The 27,726-nt window shown below is 41.2% G+C and overlaps 1 protein-coding gene across 2 annotated transcripts in view; it reads right to left on the reverse strand.

The window, feature by feature from the left end:
• Nucleotides 1-26,304, reverse strand: part of MBOAT2 (membrane bound O-acyltransferase domain containing 2) — a 90,555-nt gene extending 64,251 nt beyond the window's left edge. Inside the window, exons 1-3 of one of the 2 annotated variants that reach the window (XM_051615478.1) lie at nt 26,134-26,304; nt 6,838-6,983; nt 3,480-3,557 (exon numbers count right to left, since the gene is read on the reverse strand). In XM_051615478.1, the coding sequence (XP_051471438.1) occupies nt 3,480-3,557; nt 6,838-6,983; nt 26,134-26,205 (296 nt within the window). In that variant the 5' untranslated portion in view covers nt 26,206-26,304. The remainder of the gene's footprint in view (nt 1-3,479; nt 3,558-6,837; nt 6,984-26,133) is intronic. The other variant, XM_051615479.1, reaches the window with a different exon arrangement.
• Nucleotides 26,305-27,726: the final 1,422 nt, after the last annotated feature.

Here is a 27,726-nt window from a genome sequence, read left to right on the forward strand (position 1 = left end):
ACATAAGTGTAGGGACAGTACAAAAAATTTTATGTGCACCAAAATAAAACAGGACCACAGAATGGCTGAGGTTGGGAGGGACCTCGCAGGTCATCTGGTCCAATCTACCTGCTTAAGCAGGATCACCCAGAGCTAGCTGCCCAGGACCCTGTCCAAAGGGCTTCTGAATGTCTCCAAAGTTGGAGACTCCACAGCCTCCCTCACAGTAAAAAAAAAAGGGTTTCCTGCTGTTCAGAGAGCACCTTCTGTGTTTCAGTTTGTGCCCATTACATCTAGTCCTGTCACTGAGCACCACGGAAAGCCTGGCTCACTTCCTCCAGGAATTTACACACATTGACAAGATCCCTGTGAACCTTCTCTTCTCCAGCCTGAACAGTCCCAGCTCCCTCTGCCTCTCCTCAGAGAAGGGACGTTCCAGTCCCCTCATCATCTCTGATAAACAGATTTATTTTCTACACTGACACATCTGAGACATCTGTTTTGTCAAAGAAGGCATTGAGAAAACTACCAACTTCAGTGAAGCAACTGTGAGCCTCAATTATCTTTCCTCCCAGGCTAAATCAGGTCAAAAGAGAAAGATTTACCTAGAAACCTTAAAAACCTTGTCATCAAATTACCTATGCAAGCACTTCTTACAAAGCACTTAGCTAACAGCAGCCAAAATGCTCTAAGGAAAAACTTCATGGCATTTGAAGTTTTGTTTTTTAAGACCGGTAGCAATTTCACAACCATAGAAAAAACAGAAGAATTTCTAAGAAAAAAATGTTACTACCATACCAGTTACCAAATGCAAAGTTATTGGAATGGATAACTTATTTCATAATTAACTGAGTTGTGAGAGCACCAAATAAATATTAAGATAGCTTAGTCACAAATTAAAAAATAAGAGCTTTTGAACCACTCAGGAGTGGTGTTACCACTTCATGTTTCAAGTACTATAACTTCAATAAGACTAAAGCATAAAAGTAGCTAAATCCAAGTCTCAGGTAACTAATTTTCTGCTAATTAACTTTTGGAATAAAGTTGCTAAAATATAAAAGGTAAGGTTTCCTTAATTTTTAAAATGGTGAGGTTTGGTTTTCTTTTTTTTTTTTTTCTCTCCCCAAAAGTCTTCCCTTTTTCTTTCTTTCTTTCCACCCTCAATGTTGCTTCAGTAAGGTTTTCATGTTTAACACACCATGTCTCCTGAAGACCAGCCTCGAAGCAATAGCTGCACAAGGTTCAGTTACTTCAGGAAAATCACAAAGGTAGGAACCTTGTAGAGCAGAGATTTTTAGGTTCCAGTGGAAGTACACGAAGAAAGCAACAGAGGTTTAGAAGAGTATCAGTATTTGAAAGTCTGCTTTGGAGAATGAAGAGTATCAAAAATCTCTCCTTGCTTCAGAGTGTAAGGAAAGCTGCTGTACTCAGCTCACAGCAGCTGTACTGATAAACAATCTAAAAACTTCAGTTGTCTCTTATTTGTTTAAAAAAATTGTAGAGAGGCTGGAAAGACTGAGGAACTATATGCAAGGGTGGGGGAAGCAGAAAGGAAGGGAGTAACAGTTTTCTCTATACACTCATGAAAACTGCAGGACAGCAAGCAGGGCAGTGAAAAGAAGAGGGAAACTTTCTTCAGTGAATTAATTTAGATAACAGACAAAAATATGTTGTATAATATACAAATACTTATACAATACAAAATTTACTTGAATTCATATTTACACCATAGGTATTTGATCTTCTGTAGTCTCCAAGAAGCTTATGAACAATGCAGGTAAACTTTAATTAGGACTGCCAGCCAGTGGATCCCTCTGCAATGCACAAAGTAAATCCCAAAACTTAGGCTATGCAGGTATACCTAAGTACTCTGATTAACTGTGCATACACACACACACACCCCCCAGTGAAACACTGCCAGGACCACCCTCCAATCCTGATGGCAGATGGTACCAGCTGCATTCTACTGTAAAGGACTTAACCTTAAGTCTTTCCTGGGCTCTGTGAGATACATGTGTAGCCTGAAGTCAAGCAGGTGGGGAGGGGAGTCATTCACATTAGTTTCTGTTCAGGCTGCCAAACGGACAGCTGTAGATGGTATTTTCACAGCAGAAAATTTAGAGTCCATGGTGCATTCTTTCCATAAAAGGTACAGGCCTGTAGCGACAACAAGAGGCATCACCCCTCCTGGGATACTGTGGCAATTGCAGGAGCAAACCTTGTACAGTCTTGCTTGTATCACCTACTAGAAATGTTTCCTGCAGCTGCTTCTCACTATTAAGGAAGAAAACACTGCTACATTTCCTTTTCTGAGAAACCTGTATAATTTGTTGTTATTATAAAGACCATGTATTCCTGCCTGATAACTCCCTTAACAGCATCTAACTGCATTAATAATTTATTTTAAAATATTAAGCTACATAAGCTACAGTTTAAATTGTTACATGTCTAAAGAGACGTTGATACGAACAAGCTGCTCTACAACAACTTCTAATCAAATAAACCATTAGAATATAAACCAGCCATCCGACCAAATGAAGCTGTCTCCCATCTACAGTAGTTCGAATACATCAGGCTTTGTAGAAAGTCCTGGAAACAAGAGCCCAATACAGCATATTTCAAAAGACAATAAAATCATATTCAGTAACAGAATATAAAGAAGCTGGGCATTCTAATAGGCAGGATCATGAATTTAGGCCACTAGGCTTTGCACTGTATTTGTAAAAGCAATTTGCCTTTTTGGTTTTTTTACCAGCTTCTTTCCTACAGCCTCACATACTTCAGAAACCTGTTCAAACAAAGACTTGCTATTTTAGTAAACATTTATGCAGGAATTAACACAGTGAGAACCTAGTTTGGTTCTGATCTCTAGACTAGTAGAACAGTAAAACATATGCAAACAGTAATAAAATAAGTGTCTTACCTGCTTTTAAGAGTGATTGAAAAAAAGAAACAAGTGCCAGACTTTATGGATTCAGATACTGTTTAATCTAATCATACATTCTGGCAAACCTAAAATAATACCCTACATATGTAATCTTAATATAGTATTCTTAACCTAAGATCACATTCACATTGTGTTATTCTTACAATAAATTAAAAATAAAAAATTGTAAACATTTAGTACCTAAAAAAAAATTCTCACATGAACTGTTTCCCTCAGACAAATTCCTTCTCCCAGCACTGGCTGTTATCAAATTATATTGAATTAACTCATTTGTGAGACACCTAGACTAATTTATTATCAAGTAATGACAAAACAGAATGCTAAGAACACAAAAGAAACCTCAATGGAGCATTACCAATTGTAACTAGCTACAGACATTCAAAAAATATGCAACTAAAATATTTTCTCTCCTGGAAATAAAACTATGGTTAGCAGAATTCAAATGCTAAAATATTATGGAACAACCAGAAGTATGGCATATGTGTGTAGTTACAAGAAAAACTAAACAGTAGCATTCTTATAGAAGAAAAAAAATATTATAATGGAAACTTACTTGTGCATATTTTCCACTCCTATTATGATCATGATATAGTAGGAAATTCCACTTTGTATAACAAAATGTAAGGCATACCTAGGAAAAGCAAAAAATAGTAAGCTCTAACAGCATTTTCATAAAATAAAAATAAGCTGCATGCATTTGTTTATTTAATGTGAAATTAAATAAGTTTGTCAAATTTTAACTCCATCAGTGCTTCCAAAAAGCCCTTTTGTTCTACTTTGGTTTTCTGCAGCCCTCCCTTCTGTTCAGAGCTTCACCCCTTAGCACAGCGCAGACAACAGTAACCAACAAAAACTAAGACTTAGCTGGAACTTCCCAGCTGATAAACAGCAGGAGCTGGACAGGCTGGACTGATGGGCTGAGGCCAATTGTATGAGGCCAAGAGCTGGGTCCTGCACTTGAGCTACAACAACCCCAGGTAACGCTACAGGCTTAGGGAAGAGTGTGGCCGGAAAGCTGTCTGGTGGAGAAGGACTTGGGGATGCTGGTTGATAGCTGGCTGAACATGAGCCAGCAGTGTGCCCAAGTGGCCAACAGCATCCTGGCCTGCATCAGGAATAGTGTGGCCAGCAGGAGTAAAGAAGTGATTGTCCCCCTGTACCCAGCACTGGTGAGGCCACACCTCAAGTACTGTGTTAAGTTCCAGGCCCCTCACTACAAGAAGGGCATTGAGGGGCTGGAGTTTGTCCAGAGAAAAGCAACAAAGCTAGTGAAGGGTCTGGAGAACAAGCCTTAGGAGGAGTGGCTGAGGGATCTGGTGTTCTCTAGACTAGAGAAGAGAAGGCTGTCACAAAGATGCAGTAACCCCCTTCTTTTTGATTTCCACAGCTTACCACCATAGCTACAACATAACCATTGTTCTGGGGTTTGTTTCATTTTGTTTTTTAAAGAAGTTACATTTCAGCAAGTGAGTAGAGCACTGGCATAAACCACGGCCAGTGTTTGGGGAAAGGCATCTGATCTTCATTAAGTTGATTCTTTAGATGCCTCAATAGAATGCTTACATGTGATCTTGTTTTGCAATATTTCCCATAAAAAGCAGCCTAAAAAGCAGTCAGTATTTGCTTATACTGATACCTTTTTCTTTCAGCTTACTCTTTCAGCAGTTTCCTACTTTCACTCCTTATCTATTCATAAGCAAATGTCTTCAAAGACTTTCAGTAAGAAAGTCCTACAGTCTATACAGATAAACTGAGGAAAAGCAATTCACTTGGGTATTAACTGATCTTGAAAATCTTCGCTGCTTATGGAAGAACCAATCTGCACACATTCCCACACTTCATTAATAGCCAGTCTCATCTAAGATATGACTACCTAAAATTCTAAGTCTCCCTAGAGCCTCCTCCAGGATGAATGACCCCAACTGTCTCAGCCTGTCTTCATAGGAGAAGTGCCCCAGCCTTCTGATCATCTTCATAGCCCCCCTCTGTATTCACTCCAGCAGGTCCATATCCTTCTTATGCTGGGGGCTCCAGAACTGGATGCAGGACTCCAGGGGGGATCTCAAGAGAGCAGGGTGGAGAGACAGAATTATCTCCCTTGACCTGCTGGCTACACTGCTTTTGATGCAGCCCAGGACATGGTTGGCTTTCTGGGCTGCTAGCACACATTGCTGGCTCGCAATGAGATTCTCATCAACCAACATCCCCAGGTCCTTCTCCTTAGGGCTGTTTTCAACCCATTCTCCATCCAGCCTGCATTTGTGACTGGGATTGCCCCAACCCAGGTGCAGGCCCAGGTGCAGAACATGTTATAACACAACTAAAGAGCTCCTGAAAGCATACCATGGCATTGTAACCTATACATATACTCAATTCTCTGTGGAGGGGGGAGAGGAACCAAACAAAACCAAACCCTCTGAAACATGGGTTTATAATACATACTCAAGCAACACGAAAAAGAGTTGACACAAGTGTAACAGAAGTATCAGCTTTTTAACACGTGTACTTTTAAAATTATGTTCTTTCTTTTCAGAAGTTAAAAAAAAAAAAAAAGCTTTTAGTTCCATGACTGTAACAGAGAACATTTTAGTAAAATAGAAATTAATTGTTAAAATAATAGCTTTAAAGTGTTACCCAAAGCAAACTACAATAAACTGGCTTTGTACTATTGCATAAAATTTATCTCTATTTTTTTTTTCCAGGGCTTATTACCAATGAGAGGCTTCCACAATTTTTATTTATGCCTGTTGGGCATGGAGGTTGTTTCTTTCTGAAGTCTCCCATCCACAAATGTCAGATACAAGTATGTTGTTAACTTTCTAATTACAAGCTACAATTAATAATTTCTGCTTCCAAAGCAATGCATATAGAACGTGAGTCTAAAGCTTATATAGCTCTCATAAAAACCACACACAGTAGTACCTATGTCCTATGTCAAATGATCTTTGACATCAGATCATTCCCTCAAAGCAGAATACTATGGGCAAAAGCTTGAGTAACGTATGGCAGTTCTGAAATTATATATCCAAGTAAACTGTACATGTAAATCCAAATACTAAAACTTACTAATTTTTCTTTTCCTAAATTTAAAAGTAATACATATCAACTAATGTTGAGAAGCCTCTGCAATATGCCAATAGAGGTCTGTGGTTTGGAATTCCAAGATTTACTTATACACACTCTGTGTGTGCACAGAAGTGCAGCTTCCCACCTGCAAGAAAATGAAACTGGCACTTAACTAGTCTTAAGCCATTTCAGGAAGATGAGAGACGTTTAAGTAAGCTAATTTTAAAGGGAATTTTTTTTCACCAAATTGAACACATACCCTACATTCTGGCTTGCTACACTGAAGAGATCAAGATTTGAACAGTCAAAGAAAAATCTGTGTTTGTTTTAAAACACAACAAACTACACCCCCCCTTTAAGACATAAAAAGTCCTACACAACACACAAAAGAAAATTCTCAGTTCGAGGCCAGCTCCTTTCCAGGTGTTCTATACAACAAGGAAGCATCATCAGCACTCTTCCTACAATAAATCAGTTCATGTTCAATATTCAGAAAAAAACACAGCAACTTATCTCATGCAGTGAATATTTAAGAGAAATTATCACTACACCTCAAGAGAATACTTTTCAAGCCAATTTACAGAAAAACTAGTGCAAGTTAAACTGCACCTGCTCCATCCTCCCCAAAACCACAGGCAGACATTATGTTAGCTACCAGTTTTCAAACTGAAAACCTCTCAAAACTTGGGCACATCAGAAATTTTAAGCTAATTTATGTACGATTGCAACAGCTAAAAGCCACAAAATGAGGTAATTAGGGTTCTTCATAACAAAACTTTGCCTCCCTGCAATCAAAAAACTGATATCCTACAAATCCCTGAATACTGAATTTAAGTGCAACTTACCATCCAAAACAAAAAAGTGCAAGATAAAGGCCCAAGAAGGTTGCAACAACATGTCTTATAAATGGGCTAGTTTTGCTTGAATGCAGGTATGTTCGAAACCAAATAGCTGCAAGCAAGGCAAACAGTTGGCACACTACGAAGTTGACCTGCATAAAAAGAAGAGAAAAAAGTTATCACACACTTGTGCATTAAAAATGAACAGAAATATCCACACCTTTGGCTCTGCCACAGCTCTTACCACAGCATGTCAGCCTCAAGGAGCTTCTCCCAAGAGCCCCCTCCCCTCCTAAAGCACAAAATAGTGCCCCCCAGGCAGCTGAGCAGAAAAGATAAATCAGAACTGTAGAGTCAAGCTGGGCATGAGTCAAGAATTTTTTTTTTTTTTTAACCGATTTTCCTTTACATTTTCCATATAACAAACCACTCTATCAACCATGGAATCATTTATACTCTCCCAGTAACACTAAGATCTGGCTTGTGTTTTTATTTGCTTTCTAAATGAGCATGACTGGGAAATAGGTATCAGCTACACAAATCACTAGCAGATTGCTTCAGTGGTATGTAACCAGATAAACAGCTTGGCTGCACATTGGATTTTCTTTTTGTACCTTCAAGTGGGATAGTTTCTGTATTAGAAAACAGAAAATCTCTTGTATACTAAATATTTAAAGGCATTAGGGCACTGAAAGGAAAAAAGGAATTAAAAAAAAACTCAACCAGTGAGTAAAAAGAATAATTCTGACTGTTGCCTGAAATAAATTTAACAGCAAGGGCATGCTAAAGAAGTAATTTCCTCAAATACAGCAACTACCACCAAAACTGACTTAAGCTACAAAAAGCCAGATGAATTCCTTTGTTTAGAATATAACTTTTCCCACTCCATGGATTTGTTTTCTTCCACAGAAAACTGCCTAACAATTGTCTGCATCTAACAGCAGCAACCCTAGTCATCACAAGCAACAGCTGGGGGATCACTCCTTCAGGTCATAAGCACTTTAATACAAGAAACCTGCACACACTGCAGGCCGGACTAGGCCCTCGCGCAACAGGGGTTTAGCCTGTTTGATGCCACTGAGCTGAAATACGTTCTTCATCTTACCACCACAGGGCAAACAACAACATTATTTTTATGCTCATGACAGCAGGCCTAATAGTGATGCGTGCAGCAACACAGTGTACGCCTCTAGTACGGTATAATTCATCTAGCCCATTACTTCCTCATTTTTTAGCCCAGCTTCAGGTAACAACAGGTAAGGAAGGGTGTGAGGGCAAGCAAACATGGTTATATTTAAAGTAGATGCTAAGTGACACCAACTACCTACAGAACTCATCTTTGTAACAATTGCATACATTGCCCTTTTGCCAGTTCAAGGATAATTCCCCTTTTTCTGAACCACTCTAAAACCTTCTGTAATACCAAGTTTCACAAGCATTAAGTGCTAGCAGGTAAAGAGGCTCAGAAGGCAGGGCTGCTCTGTTTAACAGGAGCAATTCCCTAAACTGAACCCTCACATACACTTTGCCATTCACTCTCTTACTCCTACATGTACATTATGTGTGTAACAGTATTTGAGAAATTCTAAATAAATGAGGAGATATTCTTTCAGGGCATAACTTGACCTGTTTTCTCCCCTTTATAAGCAATGATGCAAATGAAAACAGAATGAGGTTTATAACTCAGGAGCAATCTGTAGATTTAGTGGTAAAGTTTCGTACAAAACAGTCAAGTTTAAGGAGCTACTGAAAGGGAAACAAAGTGATAATATTCTTTTTAACAGAACACAAGGAAGAACAATTCAAGCCAAAGTAATTAACTATGAATTCACTATCAGCATTTGTTTTGGATACTTATTACAGAAATTATGCTATGTATACCACATCGCATGTTTCTGACCCAAGGAACTTGCACCGTCAGTAGACTAGAAGAGGAAGAGAGAGACCTGAGGAGAAAACTGGGACAAATACGCAGTGAAGCTGAGGTGAAGGGACAGATGTGTGGCAAGAATACTTGTCCATAAGTAATAGCACAGTGGACTAGTTAGCATTGCTGGTTTTACTGAATATCCAGACATCGCTGCTTTGGCTGCATTAACGATTTGCCAATTGGTATCTAATGATGCCCTTCTTTTTCAGACTACCTTTCAAAAATCAAGCTAACAAGACTCAGGGGAGAAGTCATCGACTGGGCTCCTACTACTACCATGAAAAGGGCAAAAGTGTTTGGCATCTCTGGCATGTACCCTTATTTCTATAAAAGTAGACAAACAAACCAACAAATCTTGAATTACACAATTCAGGGTGAGCCTGCAGGATTTAGGAAAATCCTTGTACAAAACACACAAAATGAATCCGAGAAAGGTGCCCTTTGTTCATGTCCTACCTGCTGTCTCCTTTACTGGGCATTTGCTCTTGCTTTAGCTATTTACTCAAACAACCAAATCCATATCTGAAAAATAGTAACCCACTAAACAAACAAACAAACACCACCCAAAAAAAAATAAATCAACAAAACAAAAAAATAATAACCCAAAACCCCTTGCACAATAATATTTTGAGAAGAGCAATAAAATGCCAGATATCATACCTTTAGACCAACCTTAGAAGCAAAACTTCCAGGGATGTCAATTCATGATGTTGACATTTTGAACACACAACTAAATGACTCAAGCAACACAGTCTTGTTCCAAAAGCCTTCCTTACAAGTGATACCAGTGGGTATTTTTAAACCATTCTTCCCAAAAAGTGCACAAATGTATACACACTTAGATACACAAAAGACATCATCACCATCATACACTGTCCTGCATTTCTTCTCTGCTCTTACCAATCCAATCCTTACACTTGCTTCACTATGTGCCGAAATGCAGATTACAAAGCACCAACATTTCTGCTGACTTGTATCACATCCAATCCTACTAAAGCTTTAAATATATATTTTTAAAACCTAGCTATGCAGCCGTTGAGATTTGAAAGCCATGCAACTTTAGTTTAGCCTTTACACATACCTATGTCTGATAATACTCCTTCTGCTGCTTTATTCCATTTTCCCCAGCAGGACTTCTGCTTCATTCAGCAAATGGACAATTGCTCAGTATTTGCCCACATCCTATGACCCATTAAATACTTACCATCTGCATCCTACACTGAATACAAATCCTTACATTTCCCCATAGACATGTTTATGCAGATCTGTCCATAATGTGGGAAGACTACATGAAATAAATGTGAACTTTGCGATAAATGTGTGAGATCACTACTCCTATTCCTGTACTAGGTGACTGGCACACAATGATGAAAGCCCAAAGGGTAAAATAAATGCCCACTAACTTCCATTGCCCAATTTCAGAGACCCTCAGTCTCAGTTAGCACTTGTAACAGAAATTTAACTAGAGCTGTGCTTCGAAAACACAACTTCAGCTGCTATTTTGAATATCCAGCATGCCTGTACATCAGACCAAAACAATCTCAAAATGCAAGCGAAAACTGAAAATCAGCACTACATATTTTCTTTATATTGTTTCTCCAGGTCACTAAAATGCTGGTGTTTACTAGTGAATTGTATTCCAAATAAAGACAGGACCTTGTAGGGGAGGAGTTTGTGACAACTATTGGCTGTGTTACAGTCACAAAGGCAACGTTCATCTGAAGCTTCTTCTGGCTTTCCAGTATCTGCTATCACAGGCTATATATTCACTTGGTAAACATTTTGAATATCCAAATTCTTACATTTTATGTGAAATTGAAAACACAGCATTTCTACCACAAATGCAAAGCTAAACCATTTACAATTACCTGTGGCTGCTTCAGTCCAAAACACAGATTTCTACTACTTCAGCTATCAGAAATATGTACTTATTTCCACACAAAAATAAGATTAATCCTTGCCAACACTACAGGGGATAGAAAGAGAAACAGATTCTTTGGGCTCCCACATTCTATCCCATTCATTTCCAATTCCAGCAGCAAAACAATGCATGTATCTACACAGCAGCTTAGTTCAGCTCAGGAGAGAGTTTCTCAAGCAAGTCTACCAGTCGTCTTCACTTCAGATGCTTTGTACAGTGGTGTCCAAATACACAAACCTGATTTATTTTAAGCTACCTGATTTCTTTAAAGCTAAACCAAACTAGGAGATCTGCTCCACAGGTAAGGGGACATTTAGTCCACTTAGACTTAGGTAAAAGCAGTATTGCCCAAATTTATTATAGCATTAATGTTGGATCCTCAATGCCAATCACTTCATTCCACAGAAACACCATTCCTGTACTGCGCTACTTGCTGAAGTAAATGAAACAAAAATTTAACATCCAGCCTTTTCCTAATCACATCTCCCATCTTTACTCACATTGACGAGTATGGAGCTGACATACAGCTCCACTGCATCCCTACACTGAGACACATGAAACACTGAAGGTGCACAACATGACTCAAAATGGAGCACAGAAAGTATCCGCCTTCCTAGAAGACAAACGCAACAGCCATTGACATAGTAGCGAGCAGGAACAAGGACAGAACTGGACATGGCCATCTTGAAAGCTTCCACAAAAACCAAGTGCTTAACCAAGCAGTTCTGCTGCTGGCAAGTGTTATACACAGTAAACCCAACATTTGAGAGTGGTATATTGCACAACTTTTGAAAACTTATGTCAAACTGTTGTAACATGGTGAGTATGGGCAAAAAACAACTTTTAAACACTCATGACTTGGTTAGACTTGAGCAAAACACCTACAAAGAACAAAGACAACACAGGATGATTTATTCCTCAAATCAAATTCTAATTTACCTCCCCGAAGTCATAAAAACTGATCCAATAAGCAGCTCCAGTTTTGTAGAAGAAATAAAAAGCCCTGATCCACTTAAAGCTGAGACTTCCTAGGGGAAAAAAGTTTGGATGCAGATGCATGGAACAGCAAGTTCCACCCTGAATAGTTATAATTTACCAATTGTGTAAGAAAACAAACAGATTTTTTTACTTCCTATGGTACAGGTCTTACCAACAGCTCAGCTTATCATGACAGTAATACATAGTACCTGAAAGCCCCATATGAAGAACAATGTGTCAGGGGAAGTTATGTGCACATTATAATAAAAAAAACTTACAGAGATAATGCAAATTATCAGCACTGCTTATACAGCTATGATTAATGTAGGTGTGTGTTAAATACCACTTAGACATACAAAGCTATTAAAAAGCCTGCTGTATTTATTCTAGCAATTTAAAAATTACATCCTTATTTTGGTACAAGACCAGTCCTACAGCCAGTGCAGTTCAGAGGCACACTTTGAGCCAAAGGAAACAGTAAAACATGAGCACAAATTCACAGTTTCAATGTTTGGAGTAGCTACATAAAATGAAAACCCATTAAATCATTAACTGCATTAAGCCACCTACATAACAAATTTTCCATTTTCATTATGTGCAAAAGTCAATAGAAAGTTTATGATAAAACTTTTAAAGGCATTTATTCTAGTCTTTTGAAAATTCAACTGTAATTTATGCCATGCACTTGTAAAAACAAATAGGGAAGTATTTGAGGGATCAATCCTTTACATAAAGCAAAAGAAAAGGAGGAAAAGGTCACTACTGACTGCTATGAAAATTTTCATCATCAAAAGCAAGTTTTGATAAAACATATTATTTGAACTGCTAGAAACTCCCAATCTTCCAACTCCCAATCTCCCAATCTTCCAACTAAGCAGCATCTTTAATAACCTATAAAATAAGTTTGTTAAGTCTGTGTTAAAAATAAATTTAGAAGAAAATACTTTTTCTCTGAAACTAATTCTTAGTATATGCAATTTTTATACACTAATACAGGTTTTAGGCTAAGCTTTCTCTTCATATAAGCTATATTTTAATATCAAAAGCCAATCACTGCAACCAAGCCCTCCAGAATCCTGCTACTTCACAGCACAGAAGGCATTTGTCTCGTTCAGAAAATCAGCCAAAGTAGCAAGGGAATTTTACTGATACAGAGAATTCCTAACTGGATACCACAAACTAATCATACAAGCCCACATGACCTACAATGCACTGAGAAATAACAACATGATTGTATAAAGTTTTGCTTCCTAGCTCTAGCAAGGCACTGAGAGGCCCTCAGAAGAACAGCATGGGCTGTAAAGTGCCTCTCAAGCAAAACAGGAGTCTAGCCAGTGGAGCACCATGTAAGATTCAAGAGTATTACATTTTACACTCTATTCTGCCAATGACTCATGCAAACTCTTAGGAAGTTACCTTCTCTTTGTCCACCTTTATTTTCTCACTTTTAACATACCTGTTCCGACCAGAATAAAAAAGGGTATTCAAACCTGAAAATCTGCAAATAAATGCCTGTGGTCTCAATAACACACTCTGGATGAATAAAAGCTGATAAAGGTTTTTGTGCGGGTTTTTTGTGAGGGTGCTTTTTTTTCCTGTTTTGTGAGTTGTTTGGTTATTTAAGTTGTTCTTTTGGGGCAGAAGGGAAAAATAAAAAAGGCAGTTTAGTTCTTATTGCTGATGAAATAGGCTTTGGAAAAAGATTACCCGCACAGAAGCAGAAGCACTGAAGCCTACCTGATCATGCACAGAGCCTAAATCTATGATTTTAAGATGCAAGATACCTCATAAGCAACAGTGAAGATCCTGATGATTCTGCAGCCAGATTTCTCCCCCTCCCCCATTTTGCCACACTGTGGTATGTTTCTTCCACAGAATTTAGTTTTCCTGAGCTGCAAAATGCCATCATTACTTGTCTGCCTGTCTATAGTCATTTTTGATGCCCCGCTCCACCACAGTAAAAGTTATGGTACATGCTTCCTGTTCTGACAGGGCTAGTAGGCAAGGTACATGGAGCAGCATTCCTATTCTCCCAGCTTTGCCCTACTTCTCAACAACTATAGTTACTAGAGAGAAAAGATTTTTAAAAAAACAACAACATATTTTAGACTATGAACTACAAAAACACACTGAAAAGAGCTCTTGCAAGAGCTAGGAGATCAAGACAGAACAACCACCATTTTCTTCAATAAGAAGCTCTGATCTTCAAGCTGAGGTTTTGATTTTTTCCCTAAATCTATAGGGCTATTTCAGCAGTAACATTTTAAACACAAACTCCTCCAACCATCATATTTGTTGACACATGCTTTTAAAAAATTGACAAACTTTACCACAATTAATGAAGCCTCAGTTGTGCCTTGTTTGTATTTTGTTCTTGCTTGTTCTTGCTGCCAGTTAGGTCAAAACCATTTTCCTTTTCCACCAAAACAGTCAGTTGAGGAATCAAAAACATCTACAAATGTTCAGAAAAAACGGCTTATAACACAGGAAAACTGATGTTTCTCCACAAAAACCAGATAGCAGTACAGATGGATCTTCTCCTGTCCAATTTCTAACCTTCCTCCAGTATAAAAGAAAAGGAACAAACAGCTTGCACAATTATTCAATAATTGCCTGCTGCCAAGCCACTAAGAACTGAGAAGTGATAATAACTATTATTTGAAACTAACAATCGATTTTCCAACTATTTCCTGAAAATTCCTGCACTGATTCTAAAAAAAAATTTTTAAAGGGAACAATTTCCATGCTAAAGCTGAAAAAGAGCAATTCCACAGCAAGAATCAAAAAGTGTTTGGTAATTTTCTTCCATTTATGGAGAATTATCAGAAAGTGGAGTGCAGAGACACCAGCACAGCTATCTGATAGAAGTTAAAGGACACTCAAGAGATAAACTGAAAGAACATTTCTTCTCTAACTGATAGGAAGAAACAGGCATTCTCTTTTCAACTCAAAGATCACAAATCTTCTGGCAATGCTTTCGAATGCATTTTTGGCTCAAATAAGAACAACAAAAATTTAATTCATTAACATTCCCACCCTGAAGTCTCAACCTCACTTCATGAGTGAAATACTACCAAAAGGAGGATAAGCAGCAATGGTTACTTTGGGGCAATATCAGTATGGGAGACAGATGTTTATGTTAAGGCATGTTTGCTACTCTTTGTAGCAAAAACTGTGCCACTTCATGTTTACACAGTACCCAATGTGAAGTGTTTTCAGGTTAGACTTCCAAGCACAGCCCCTCTAATAGCAGCCACTTGCTTAAAGTTTGTACTCTAACCATTTGTGTTAGTCAACTTCAACAACACTGGCAAAAAGCTTCTCAGAAGTTACTGGCAGCTATAAGAACTTATTCATCAGATTCAAAATGCTTTCTTTCCAAGCTAATTTCAGTCAAAAACAGCAAAGACAGTCATGACATATGTTAATAATAGCATTTTTAGAACCAGTATTAACTTCCAATTTCTAGCTTGTAATTCTTAAGTATGCTGGAGTGAGTGAAGAACATAATGAAGAACATGATGTAGGGACTAGTAATCCGGTTTGTGCAATAAATGAGCATCAAATCCAATAAGCTTTTTCAAACAGGGCTTACTAAACCATTATTCAGAATTACTCTAAGAAAACCTATAGGAGTAAAGATGTAAAAGGAAGCATCAATGCATAGATTTTATAATGAAAACAATCAAAACTAATTCATTAAGGATAGGACCATGTCAGCTGAAGGGTGCTCACTCTCACTTGGCTCTGTAGGATTCAGTATTATAGATATTGAGCTGTCAGAAGTAACAGCTGTTTATTCACTGGAATAGCCAAAATCCAGGAAGTAAGTTTAGTTCAAAGGTGAAATCAGACTAAGAATGCTGGCCTGGGCTTTCTGCTTGCCTTCCATTTTGTTTTCTTCTCTCCTCAACAATAAAAACACTCGCTTCCATTGAGCAAAAACTGGTTTGGCCAGTTAAGGGGTTTCAGAACTCAAACTACCAGGGAAAAAGGGTTTACAACATCAGAACACAACAGCATTATGTTGTCAAAACACAGTTCCAAACAAAGACCAACTCAGCTACTTAGTTTTCCTGAACTGTTTTTTTTATGACACGCTCAGGGTGCACATGCACATAGTGATTAACCTCAACATTTCTATTTGTTGTCACATGAGGATCAGCAATAGACATAACATTCAAATGTTTATTGGAACGACAAGTTATTATTTTAATGCTCAAATAAACTCTACAGATCTTGAAATTTTGCAAAAACTGTAAAAGTTACCGAATTTTCTAACCATTTAAAAATAGAAAAACTAACATCTATGGAGGTATCCTTCTCAAATGAAACCAGAAACTGAAATACATCTTAAAATAAGCAAAAAAAACCCAAAAAAAAACCACAAGAAAGTAACACTATCTTGTCCATATAGTCTGCAGAAATCTAGTAACTGCAGTAGTCAAATTAATTAGCAAGTGAAACAAACATTTGCCATCTTTAAAACAGCCAGCTTCTCAGTGCTCCCCACAAAAAAAAAACCAAACAGATGGGACTTCACCACACTCTCCCTTGAATGAACTACTGTTCAACTCTGACAGTCTCTACTCCTTCATGTCTATTATCCTTCTGCTCCTCCCAGTTCAGGATTCATCTGCATGAAATCGGGAACCTACAAAGTCTTTGAGCACCACAGAAGCCCTGTAAAAATTTGCAATACTCAGGAACCTGCAGAAGTAGTGGATATCACTTCGAGTCACTACAGCTTTTCAAACAATTCCATTTTCTTTTATATTTTAGCAACATTTGAATTATGCGTCCATATTAAAATATTCTTCTCTACCTTCTTTCCTGCAGATTCATGGTGGCCTTAACTCCCTTCTAGCTTTTCCAGTGTCTAGAATAAAAACCCATTCATTTTACTCTGGACTGTCAGCCCACTTTTTGAGCGACATGCTTAGTCTTCACTGAACTTTATATATATATTAAAAATTATTGCAAGGAAGCAATAGAATCAAGGCCATTACTCAGCCAGAAGGCAGGTCAAAAACATTAAAAATATATTCTATACTGGTAGTGCAACCTGTATATGAATACACCACTACAGTTATACAACCTGTGTGTTCACAAGTCATGTTTCAGAATAAAAATATAATCTTCTTCAGTTTAGGCCACTCTAACTAGAAGCAAAGGAAACATCAAAATTCCAACTACAGCAAATTACACCACTACAGCCACACCAAAATAGCTCCTCTGGATATATTATTCCAGAATAAAAGACAGAGCTACAGATGTTTTCCTGTGCAAAACATGGTTTAGCTGCAGAAAACACCACTTAAAACAAGAAAGCATAACCAACATTTATTTAGATTTGCAGACAAATTGAGACTGCCAAACAGCTCTGTTCATTTGAATAAGTGCTAAAAGACTAATAATGATAACTAATGTTGAATTTAAAGAACTTTCCAAGGGAAAGAAGGAAATTAAAATATCCATGCTGAAGAACTGCATCAACATTCTTTATAAAACAAATACTGTAAAGATGCACACATTAAGTAAACAGGCTTTCACCGGCCAGCGTGTAGTTTCTCACCTTCCAGGAGAAAATAAAACCCCACAATTTAGACTCCCTCATTCAAAGGCTCAGAAAATGAAAAAAACCCGGGCAACTGCTAGGAAAAGTAAACATTAGTTAAAATAATAAATGTGAAGAAGACATGCAGTAATCAAGGCAGCAAAGGATGAACCGCAGTGCTTCATCAGGTCAACACAGGGACAGGTAAACAGGAGCTGCAGTCAACAAATATCAGGGGTAATGAATGATAAAGATGACTCATTCATTTCAGTTTTACCAGTTTTCAGAGTTCTTGTTTTAAGTCAGCACTGTACCCAAGAAAAGATCTACATAGCTGTGGTACAATAGATGTACAGCAGTAACACTTGAAAAACAAATTGAAAGCAACACAGTAGTACCCATGTATTCAGTAAATAAGTGACTCTTGTCATCTTCCTCATGCCTTATTGTTTCTTTATAGCCTGTTCTCCAGTATTTCTTTTCAACATCCAGGCCTGAAGTATTTTTGTCACAATTTCTGAACCACATTTTTAATTCAGAAGTGGCCTGTATTGTGGCGAACACAGGTCAGTAGGTGTTCACACTTACATCACTGGAATTAATTGCCTAAGGATAGGAAAAACAGTCTCACAAAACAAAGCGGGTGACTATAGGCTGTTCAGGTAAAGAGCATTTATTTTGTATGTTTACTGTAGAAACCTTAGCCTGTAATTATATTTGAGTTTTTATACTGCTTCACAAAAACATACCCAGTATGAAAGTCAGCAAGAGTATATCAGAATGACAATTTGCTCCCTAAAAATTAAAGTACTTCTATATTTTACATCCTCACACCACTATTTGTGAACCTGAATTAAGAAGTATTCCTTTCTTGCACTAAATCTCTCCACCCCTAAAGAGATGGTTCATCTTTTCCAACACTGAAACCAGTGTCTACTTTTTTTTCCAATTCTGTTCAGTTACCACTTCCACTCCCTCTTTCAAGATAGTTGCTTTCTCTTAACAATTTTTCTCTTATCCCAACAGTTTGATCCTTCTGTACATTTTTCATTGCAGAGTAATTCCAAGCAACAAAACCTGGAGAGTTGAGTCAACACCTAAATACTGATACTAAAATATTGCTGAGAGACTAGGAGCCTTCTGATTATATATTTCCTCCCTTCCAGTAGTTCAAGGGGAAGTTAAGAAACCAGCAAAAAAACCATCACTGGACTTTGCCAGTGAATCCAAAACATCCAATCACTGACAACAGCACATATAGCACAAAGAACATTACTCCTGGATTTTTTTTCCCCAACTACTCTTTACCCACTATAGTCTCCATTTTACAGGAGATCGTGCTTTCTTTGCTCTTCTGACTGGCTGCCAGCAGCAAATAAGGAGCGTACAGGGTAAAGCAGGGGCACAGTTCTCCTATCCTACCACTCCCTTACTTTCAGTGTTTGGATGTTACTTTTACTCACTTCTATTACTTGTAAGTTTCCTGGGTCACATCAGCAGAATCAGTAAGATGCTGCTCTCCATTTCACAGATACACATAAAGGTCTAAGAATTAATGGGGAAAGAGAACAAAACATGGGACACTCTTCACTTTTTTTTTTTTTTTTTTTTTTTTTATACATAGTTTCCTAACACTTAAGACAAATATTGGAGCATCTAAATTCTGGACAGCTATATAAGACAAACTTTCTGACTTCCAACCCATGTTTAGATAAAAGGGTTTTCATCAGACTAAAACATTTCAGTCCTTAGGAGGCTACACGAGGTTGCCTTGACAGAAAACAATGGAGGCTAAGGCATGACTAGTGCCTAAAACTTGGTGAAATAAAACAGAGAGCTAACTAAGAGATGCATCCAGATGTTTGCTGCAGGCAAATCAGGCACATAGTGCTTCTCAGCAAAAGGATTCCCTATGCCACCTCCAAGCCTTGTCTTTTACTTAAACTCCAGCTGTGCCTCATCTCCAAAGCATCAAAATAAAGTAAAAAAATCTGCAGATATATTTTACCAATCACACATATATAGGAAATAAACATTTAATACATCATTATGAGGAAAAAAAAAATAATCCTGGCCGCTCTCCTTGAAGGCAACAAGGTTAAAGACAAATGCTCAACATATGTCAATTATAATTGCTTTTATGTGGAATTGAGTGCATTAGAGACACATTGAAAGGAACTTAGGTAACACTCTGCACAACGTAGCATATGCAGAAAATAATGCAAAGATATAGATGCAGCAGACTGGCTCATGATCACCAAATCAAGAAAGTTCATATGGTTTATACAATTCACATTTAGAAGGAGTTGGATTTTCATGCCTACTTTTTTTTTTAAAAAAAAAAAGGTCAGTTTAAATTCTTTGAAGGTTGGTGGCACTCATGTAGAAAATTCAATTTATTCTACACAAATGAGAAAATTTATTCAAATAAAGTATAAAATTAGACTGCAAAAAAACCCAAGAAGAGTGAAAATAGCAAGGAATTGTATTGATTTTGTTGAAAAAGCAGTGCTTATATTTATATCCTGGATTTTAAGTGAAGTGCATAATCATAAGCATGACATTTTATTGAGTCCACACATCTTCACATAGCTACACCGTTAGCAGTTGGAGCCATACTCTCTTTTCTTATCTAGAAGATAATCACTGAAGTTAGCTTAGTTGATCCAGTTGTTCAGACCATATTTCAGTATCTCAAGATCAATCTCTTAGACAACCCATGCAAAAAGCTGATGCTCACATATTGTTGTACTCAATCTCCTATCTCCCCTGCTCAGCTATTCCTCTACTACAGTTAACTGTTCCTATGACAAATGAAGTGCAGCAATAACTCATAATTTTTGCCTATTTTCAAATAAAAAATGTTGCTCCCTCTGGTGGAAGCAGTGAAAGCAAAGGTTATTATCTGAACTCCCCTTGCCCCACAGAGACCTAGAGCCAAGAAGAAAGCTTTGCTCTCCTATAACTATTCTCCTCTCACAGCAAATTTAATTATCTTCCATTTAACACGATGTAAGCTGATATACCACCAAGATAAGTAATTTGTCAATAGACAATCAACAAGATAGTGCCAGAACTAGAAATGGACCAAGGTCCAACACACTATTTGCAGGCTACAAGAAAGAAGAGGCACAAATATGACACAAATACAGACAGGGAAATCTGAAGGCTAGATGAGAGGCAAAGCTATAATAAAACCATTCAAGTTGCAACCTTGATGCATTATTATGTGCTCACCAACAAGGAGGGCCTTGTTGAAGCAGTGGTGGTCAATGGCAGCCTTGGCTGCAGTGACCACGAGATGGTGGAGTTCAGGATCCTGTGTGGGAGGAACAGAATACCCAGCAGGACCAGAACCCTGGACTTCCACAGAGCAAACTTCGGCCTCCTCAATCAATTGTTAAGGGAAGTCCCATGGGACAGAGTGCTAGAAGGTAAAGGGGCTCAAGATAGCTGGACAACATTCAAGGACCACTTCTCGCAAGCACAGGATCAGTGTGTCCCAATGGGTAGAAAATCTAGTAAGGGAGCTAGGAGACCAGCGTGGTTAAAAAAGGAACTGCTGCGCAAACGCAAATGGAAAAGGAAAATCTATAGATCATGGAAGGAGGGGCTGGTCACTTGGGAGGAATATAGGACTGTTGCCAGAGAATGTAGGGAGGCAACTAGGAAAGCTAAGGCCTCCTTGGAACTTAACCTTGCAAGTCGGGTTAAGGACAATAGAAAGGGCTTTTTCAAATACATAGCCAACAAAACTAATACCAGGGGCAATATAGGCCCACTGCTGAATGAGGTGGGTGCCCTGGTGACAGAGGATTTAAAGAAGGCAGAGGTGTTGAATGCCTTCTTTGCCTCTGTCTTTATTCCTGCAGGCTTTCCCCATGAGCCCCAGTTTCATATAGCCCCAGTAGAAGTCAAGATAAAGGAGGAGTCTGCCCAGGTAGATGAGGATTGGGTTAGGGATCAGTTGCGTAATCTGGACATCCATAAATCAATGGGTCCGGATGAAATGCATCCAAGGGTGCTGAGGGAGCTGGTGGAGGTCATTGCTAGGCCACTCTCCATCATCTTCGGTAAGTCATGGGGAACAGGAGAGGTGCCTGAGGACTGGAGGATAGCAAATGTCACTCCAGTCTACAAGAAGGGCAAGAAGGAGGACCCGGGTAACTATAGACCGGTCAGCCTCACCTCCATCCCTGGAAAGGTGATGGAACAACTTGTCCTTGGCACTATCTCTAGACATATCAAGGAGATGGGGGTCATCAAGAGCAGTCAACATGGTTTTACCAAGGGTAAGTCATGTTTGACTAACCTCATAGCCTTCTATGAGGAAATTACTAGGTGGATAGATGATGGTAGAGCTAGGTGGATGTGGTCTATCTTGATTTCAGTAAAGCATTTGACACCGTCTCCCACAGCATCCTTGTAGATAAGTTGATCAAGTATGGGTTTGATGATCAGGCAGTGAGGTGGATCAAGAACTGGTCGAAAGGAAGAAGTCAGAGAGTTGTAGTCAATGGGGCAAAATCTAGTTGGAGGCCTGTGACTAGTGGAGTCCCTCAGGGGTCGGTACTGGGACCGGTGTTGTTCAACATCTTCATCAACGACCTGGATGAGGGTAGAGAATGTACCCTCAGCAAGTTTGCTGATGACACCAAGCTGGGAGGAGTGGCTGACACACCAGAAGGCTGTGCTGCCATTCAGAGAGACCTAGACAGGCTGGAGACTTGGGCGGGGAAAAACCTGATGAAGTTTAACAAGGGCAAGTGTAGAGTTTTGCATTTGGGGAAGAAAAATGTCATGCACCAGTACAGGTTGGGGGCTGACCTGCTGGAGAGCAGTGTAGGAGAAAGGGATCTGGGGGTCCTGGTAGACAGGAGGATGACCATGAGCCAGCAAGGTGCCCTTGTGGCTAAGAAGGCCAATGGCATCCTGGGGTGCATTAGAAAGGGTGTGGTTAGTAGGTCAAGAGAGGTTCTCCTCCCCCTCTATTCTGCATTGGTGAGGCCGCATCTGGAGTATTGTGTCCAGTTCTGGGCCCCTCAGTTCAAGAAGGACAGGGAACTGCTTGAAAGAGTCCAGCGCAGAGCCACAAAGATGATTAATGGAGTGGAACATCTCCCTTATGAGGAAAGGCTGAGGGAGTTGGGTCTCTTTAGTTTGGAGAAGAGGAGACTGAGGGGTGACCTCATCAATGTTTACAAATACGTAAAGGGTGAGTGTCAAGAAGATGGAGTTAAGCTTTTTTCAGTGATGACCAGTGATAGGACAAGGAGTAATGGATACAAATTGGAGCATAGGAGGTTTAAGGTGAATATCAGAAAAAAAATTTTTACTGTGAGAGTGACAGAGCACTGGAACAGGCTGCCCAGAGAGGTTGTGGAGTCTCCTTCTCTGGAGACATTCAAAACCCGCCTGGACGCCTTCCTGTGTGATGTACTCTAGGTGACCCTGCTCTGGCAGGGGGATTGGACTAGATGATCTTTCGAGGTCCCTTCCAACCCCTATGATTCTATGATTCTATGATCCCACATAAGATTCTCTAGCAGCCAAGTTTTTTATAATAATCCTTACTATAATTTTCCTTAGCTATCAGGGGCAGGAAGAACGTAACTACTTTTATGCCCTGTCTCTCCTAACAACACAAAAGGAATACTGTGGTACATAAACATTCATTCACTCATTAGTTAACTTTAAGGATCCAATGATTCAGTTGTCAATGGGAGGCTTCCTTTGCTGAGCTGCAAACTTAAGTTTTCCAAGGAGTGAAAAAATAGGAGGCTCTATATGAGGCTTTTCACCCTCCAGGAGAGAACTTTTTTCCCCCTACAACAAAAAGAAAGGTGCCCAGGTTTGCCTTCCCAAATCTACAGAGATAATCATAGGTTCTTGTTCATACCAAGCATCGCACCAAAAGACTGAAAATAACAATAGAAAAATTGGAACAAGCAACCTATCAAAAATGCATTCGCTTTTCCAGGTAGCCATTTCAGTTAATTTGGTGTAAGACAAAATAAGAGTTAAAGACAGGGTTAACGTAGAGACAAGTTAATGCATAATACCTTGTTGGGGGTTATACACAGAAGCAGAAACAAGTTCTTCTCCATTCCTACACGCTAGTACCAATAAGAGAGGTCTAGAACAGTAACATCCTACAGCAACAAAGCTTTTCTCTTGTAACATAGTGGGGCAGGTAGAGGAAACTGTTCTTACAAATGTGTCAAACAGCTCTGGTGGAGCTGTCAACCTCCATATTTTACACTGATCTCCAACAAAACTTCATCCTTAAACAAGTGTCCACCTCTGGATCTACGAAGCATTCAGTCAAAAAGTAATCAATTTCTTGCACTCAATTCACACACAGATGTGGGTATGATTAATTAGCTCAATCTTAGAGTTAGCAGCTTCACCTTTAATGGTAATTTCTGCTTCCATTTGCTGCCAAATAGGCAAGGTTCTCCTGTCCATTTGTTTGAACACTCAGACAGCGGAGTAACACTGACCCATGCTACCTGGGCTTCCCCTCCCAGAGTTACATGCCTTTGGCTTCACTTGAGCTTTACAGCAGGATGATGAGACAGTAATGGCTCGAACATAAATCACAATTGCAACATTTTGGATATAAAGATTAGTATCAACTTGCGGCCAAAACTGAAACATAGAATCAGAGAAAAGGACCATCCATCTCCATCAGTTTTGAGTGCTGGTATTATTCTGGAGTGTCGATTTCAAGTACTTGCTGTACTGGTATGACTGTAGTCACAGTACAGATTTGGATCAAGTAGTAGAAACAACCTACTAATCAGAAAACCTCTATTCTGCTATTTGGTTTGCTCTTTTTTTCCAAAGCACTGCTACATTTTCATACCAAGTATGAGTATAGTATCCCTGAATGTCATGCATAATCTTTGAGCACACACAGCAGAGTATGGCCACTTCCTTTTCCTTCTCTGCCCTCATTCTCTCCTTTACTATGTTTAATTTGAACACATACACTGAATACATTTCACATTCTTTCAGTACTACAAACTTACTATCAAGACAGACTCTTAAGCTGAGAGGTTTCAAAAATCTAACTTTAACATTTAGGGAAAAAAAAAATCAGTTACAGATACGTTTTCCTCAGTGCAGCACAATCATATACTCTTCAATTCATACTCCAGTCACAATTCATGCTCTTCATACACAACTGGACCCATATTACTAAAACCAAAGCATGCATGATTTTTAACTGCTTATAACAAATATTTTTAACCAAGTGTTCAGCCACTCTCCATTGCAATTATTCCCAAAAGGTCCAACAGAACTCGATTAGTATTTTATAGAAACACCTTGGCTTTACAGGAGCATCAGTTGTGAAACATTCAATACAGGGAAGTTTCCCAGGCTTTAATAAAAAGTAACTTCATTACCACCAAAATGCCGTAACAACATCTAAAATAAATTTATCAGAAGCTGCTCTACATCATGAAGCAATTAAAATGTATGACTTCTGTTATGAATAGATAAACACCTGCACCATGCCATAAAATGATGGTCATCTCTCATTGGTTTTAGAGTACCCTGCAGAAGCTACACGCTTTATGGAAATAAATACATGGCACCTGCCAAGAAGAGGTTACAGCCTGCACGTGCAAGGCACTGAGCCACAGGGTGCCACTGATCCTGCATGCAGGTATCACTGCAAGTTGTGCACCCTATCTGTTCCATCACAGCAAGCTCCGTTTAAACTTGCCTGCTTTTGTCAGTTTTCTAGAAGATACTTTTTCATGTGTATCCTTAACCTAAGATTCCATTCACGAGAATGGCTGGGGGAGTGGGGCAAGACAAAGACTGCAGTTCAGTCACTTAAAAACTCCTTCAGAAGACATGCTTCTTACTCTGTATCTCATTTTCAGATACTTTCCTCACTTATTAGGTGTGTTTTCTAACACCAAACTATCAGAATCTCCCTCTACACTTCCACACACTGTTTTCCTTCATGAGTTTCATTTATGCATACACTCATGAAACAAATATTTTTAACAAGAATTCCTCACATGAAGTTTCCTGGTGCTGCAAGATTTATAGGCAGAGTTACTTAAGGCTCCTTTACTGATGTACACACAAACACATAAATATTCTGCAAATTCAGGAGGTCTAGACCATAAACAAAGATCCTGTACAACTTCTGATATTAAACTCTGCAAACCTCACTTTCCCAATCTTATTCTGTAACCTGCTGACGTTTTGTGCAGACAACACGACTGACGAGCGTCAGGAATTCCTGTATCGCTCTGACAAAAGACACCACCACATGAACGCTCTTCCGACAAAGTACATCAGAATTCCCAGCAGCATGATGTGCAGCACACATCCTTATTCAACACATTTAAAAACTGCTGGCAGACGCACGGCACGCCGCTTCGCGTTTGCAGCTCTTCCCCGGCCTCTGCGCGGCTGAGCCGATACCTGCCCCGTTCCCAGCTGCGCGCTCACATCTGCCCGAAGGGGGGACGCCAACAAGTTGGCGCACCCGCCGCCGCGACCCCAGCCCCCGCGGCCGCGCACGGGCAGGGCCAGGCGGGCCGCGCCCGGGATGCAGCCGCGCCTGCGGGCGGGCGGGCGGCGCCGCGAACGCACCTGCCCGCGGAGCGCGGCCCCGGCTCCCCGCCCCGGCGCGCCCCCGCGGGCCGCGCCCCCTCGCCCCTCAGCCGCGGCTGCGGGAGGAGAACGGCGGCCCCCGGCCCCCGCCCGGGCGCTGCCCACCCGCCCCCGGCCCCCGCCCGGCGGAGGAGGAGAGGAGAGAGGGGCCGCGGGGGGGTGGGGGAGCGGGACAGCGCGGAGCCCGGCGGTGGCTCCCGGCCGGCGCGGCGCCGCCCCTCCCCGGCGAGCCCCCGGGAGGCAGCGGCGGGGCGGGCACCTCCCCATCCTCACCTGGTCGACGGGCAGCCGCACGGCGTTGCTGAGGGGCTGCAGCAGCGTGGAGCCGGTGGTGCTGGTGGCCATGGCGAGGGCGCCTTCTCCAGCGCCGGGAGAGCGGGCGGCGAGGCCGGCAGAACCGCTCCCCTCCCGGGCTCCCGCGGCGGCGGCGGCAACAACGGCGGCGCGAGCAGCCCCAGCCCCGCACGGCGCCGTGACAACAAGGGCCGGCGCGGCCCCGCCGCTGAACGGCAGCCCCGGCGGCCAACCCGGGCGCGGCGCCGCCGCGGAGTGACGGGCGGGCTCGGCCAATCCCCGCCCCGCGGCCGGGAGGCGGGACGAGGCCGCTCCCCGCGGCGGGGGGCGGGGGAGGATGGGGCCCGGGCGGGCGGGGGTCTTGGAGGTAAATGCTGGGGCGGGGGGCGGCACGGAAGGGGAAGGGGGGGGCTCCGCGGCGGCCGCTCCGCCCTGGGCTGCGCGCACCGCGCAGGGCTCCGCACAGCGCCCCGCACCAGGCGGCGCTGCGGGACCGCGCGAGGCAGGGTCCCGGCCGTGCCGCGTCTCTCCGCAGCGTGCGGGGCTCGGACCTGCGCACTGGTGTGCGGGACCTCGCCGAGGGCGCGGGGGGACGCAGCGGAGGGGAAGTGGCACCTTTGAGCGGGGCGGGGTGGGGGTCAGCCTGAGAGGGGAGCCCCCCGGGGAAGCGGGTGCGGACAGCGGCGGTGCCAGGCGGCATTCCCGGGGGGCGGCGGGGGTATCTGTTGCTGAGGGTGGCGGGAAACTATGCGGACACATGCGTATGTCGAGGTAAGGAAGAGGTTAAGCCCCGGTTCAGCTCCTAACCATCGCCGCTTCTCCAGGACGGACACGGGGCCAGTTCAGCGCTCCGCAGCTGCGTGGGCAGCCGTAGATGGGTGATGGACACACACACAGGGCATGAGGGTGGGCCTGCATCCTGAAGGTGTTGCAAAAATGGGTAAAAAAACCCCTTGTTTCTGCAGCCACCCGTTGCCTTAAGGAAGTCTGTCTATCATGTTTGTAAGCCACTTTGTTTGATTGTTTGTTCTTGTTTTCTTAAATACAGAAACCTGAAATGGTGCGAGTGTGGTACACTTTTTCAGTAGGTTCAGCCTGTCAGCCTCCTTAAAGAAAACAAGAAGTGATGTGGTGATGCCAGTAGTGATCACAGAATTATAGAATGTTAGGGGTTGGAAGGGACCCCTGGTGATCATTGAGTCCAACCCCCCTGCTGCAGCAGGAGTAGCTGAGGCAGGTCACACAAACATGTCCAGATGGGTTTTGAAAGTCTCTCGAGAAGGAGACTCCACAGCCTCTCTGGGCAGCCTGTTCGGGTGCTCCATCACCCTTACAGTAAAGAAGTTCTTCCTCATGTTGAGGTGGAACTTCCTGTGTTCCAGTTTGTGTCTTTTGCCCCTCATCCTGAACTTGGATGTAGCACAACTCTTCCACCTCTGCAGCCAACACTTTCCAATGAGAAAGAGTGAGGTCTTGACTGAAGGCTTCACGTGAGGAAGCACAGCACACTGCCAGATAAGCTTGTCCAGTAGGCTACTAATTAAATAATTCTAGTTTAGTGCCCTGCCTACG

Source organism: Apus apus, chromosome 3 (genome assembly GCF_020740795.1).
Source record: "Apus apus isolate bApuApu2 chromosome 3, bApuApu2.pri.cur, whole genome shotgun sequence".
Classification (NCBI taxonomy): Eukaryota; Metazoa; Chordata; class Aves; order Apodiformes; family Apodidae; genus Apus; species Apus apus.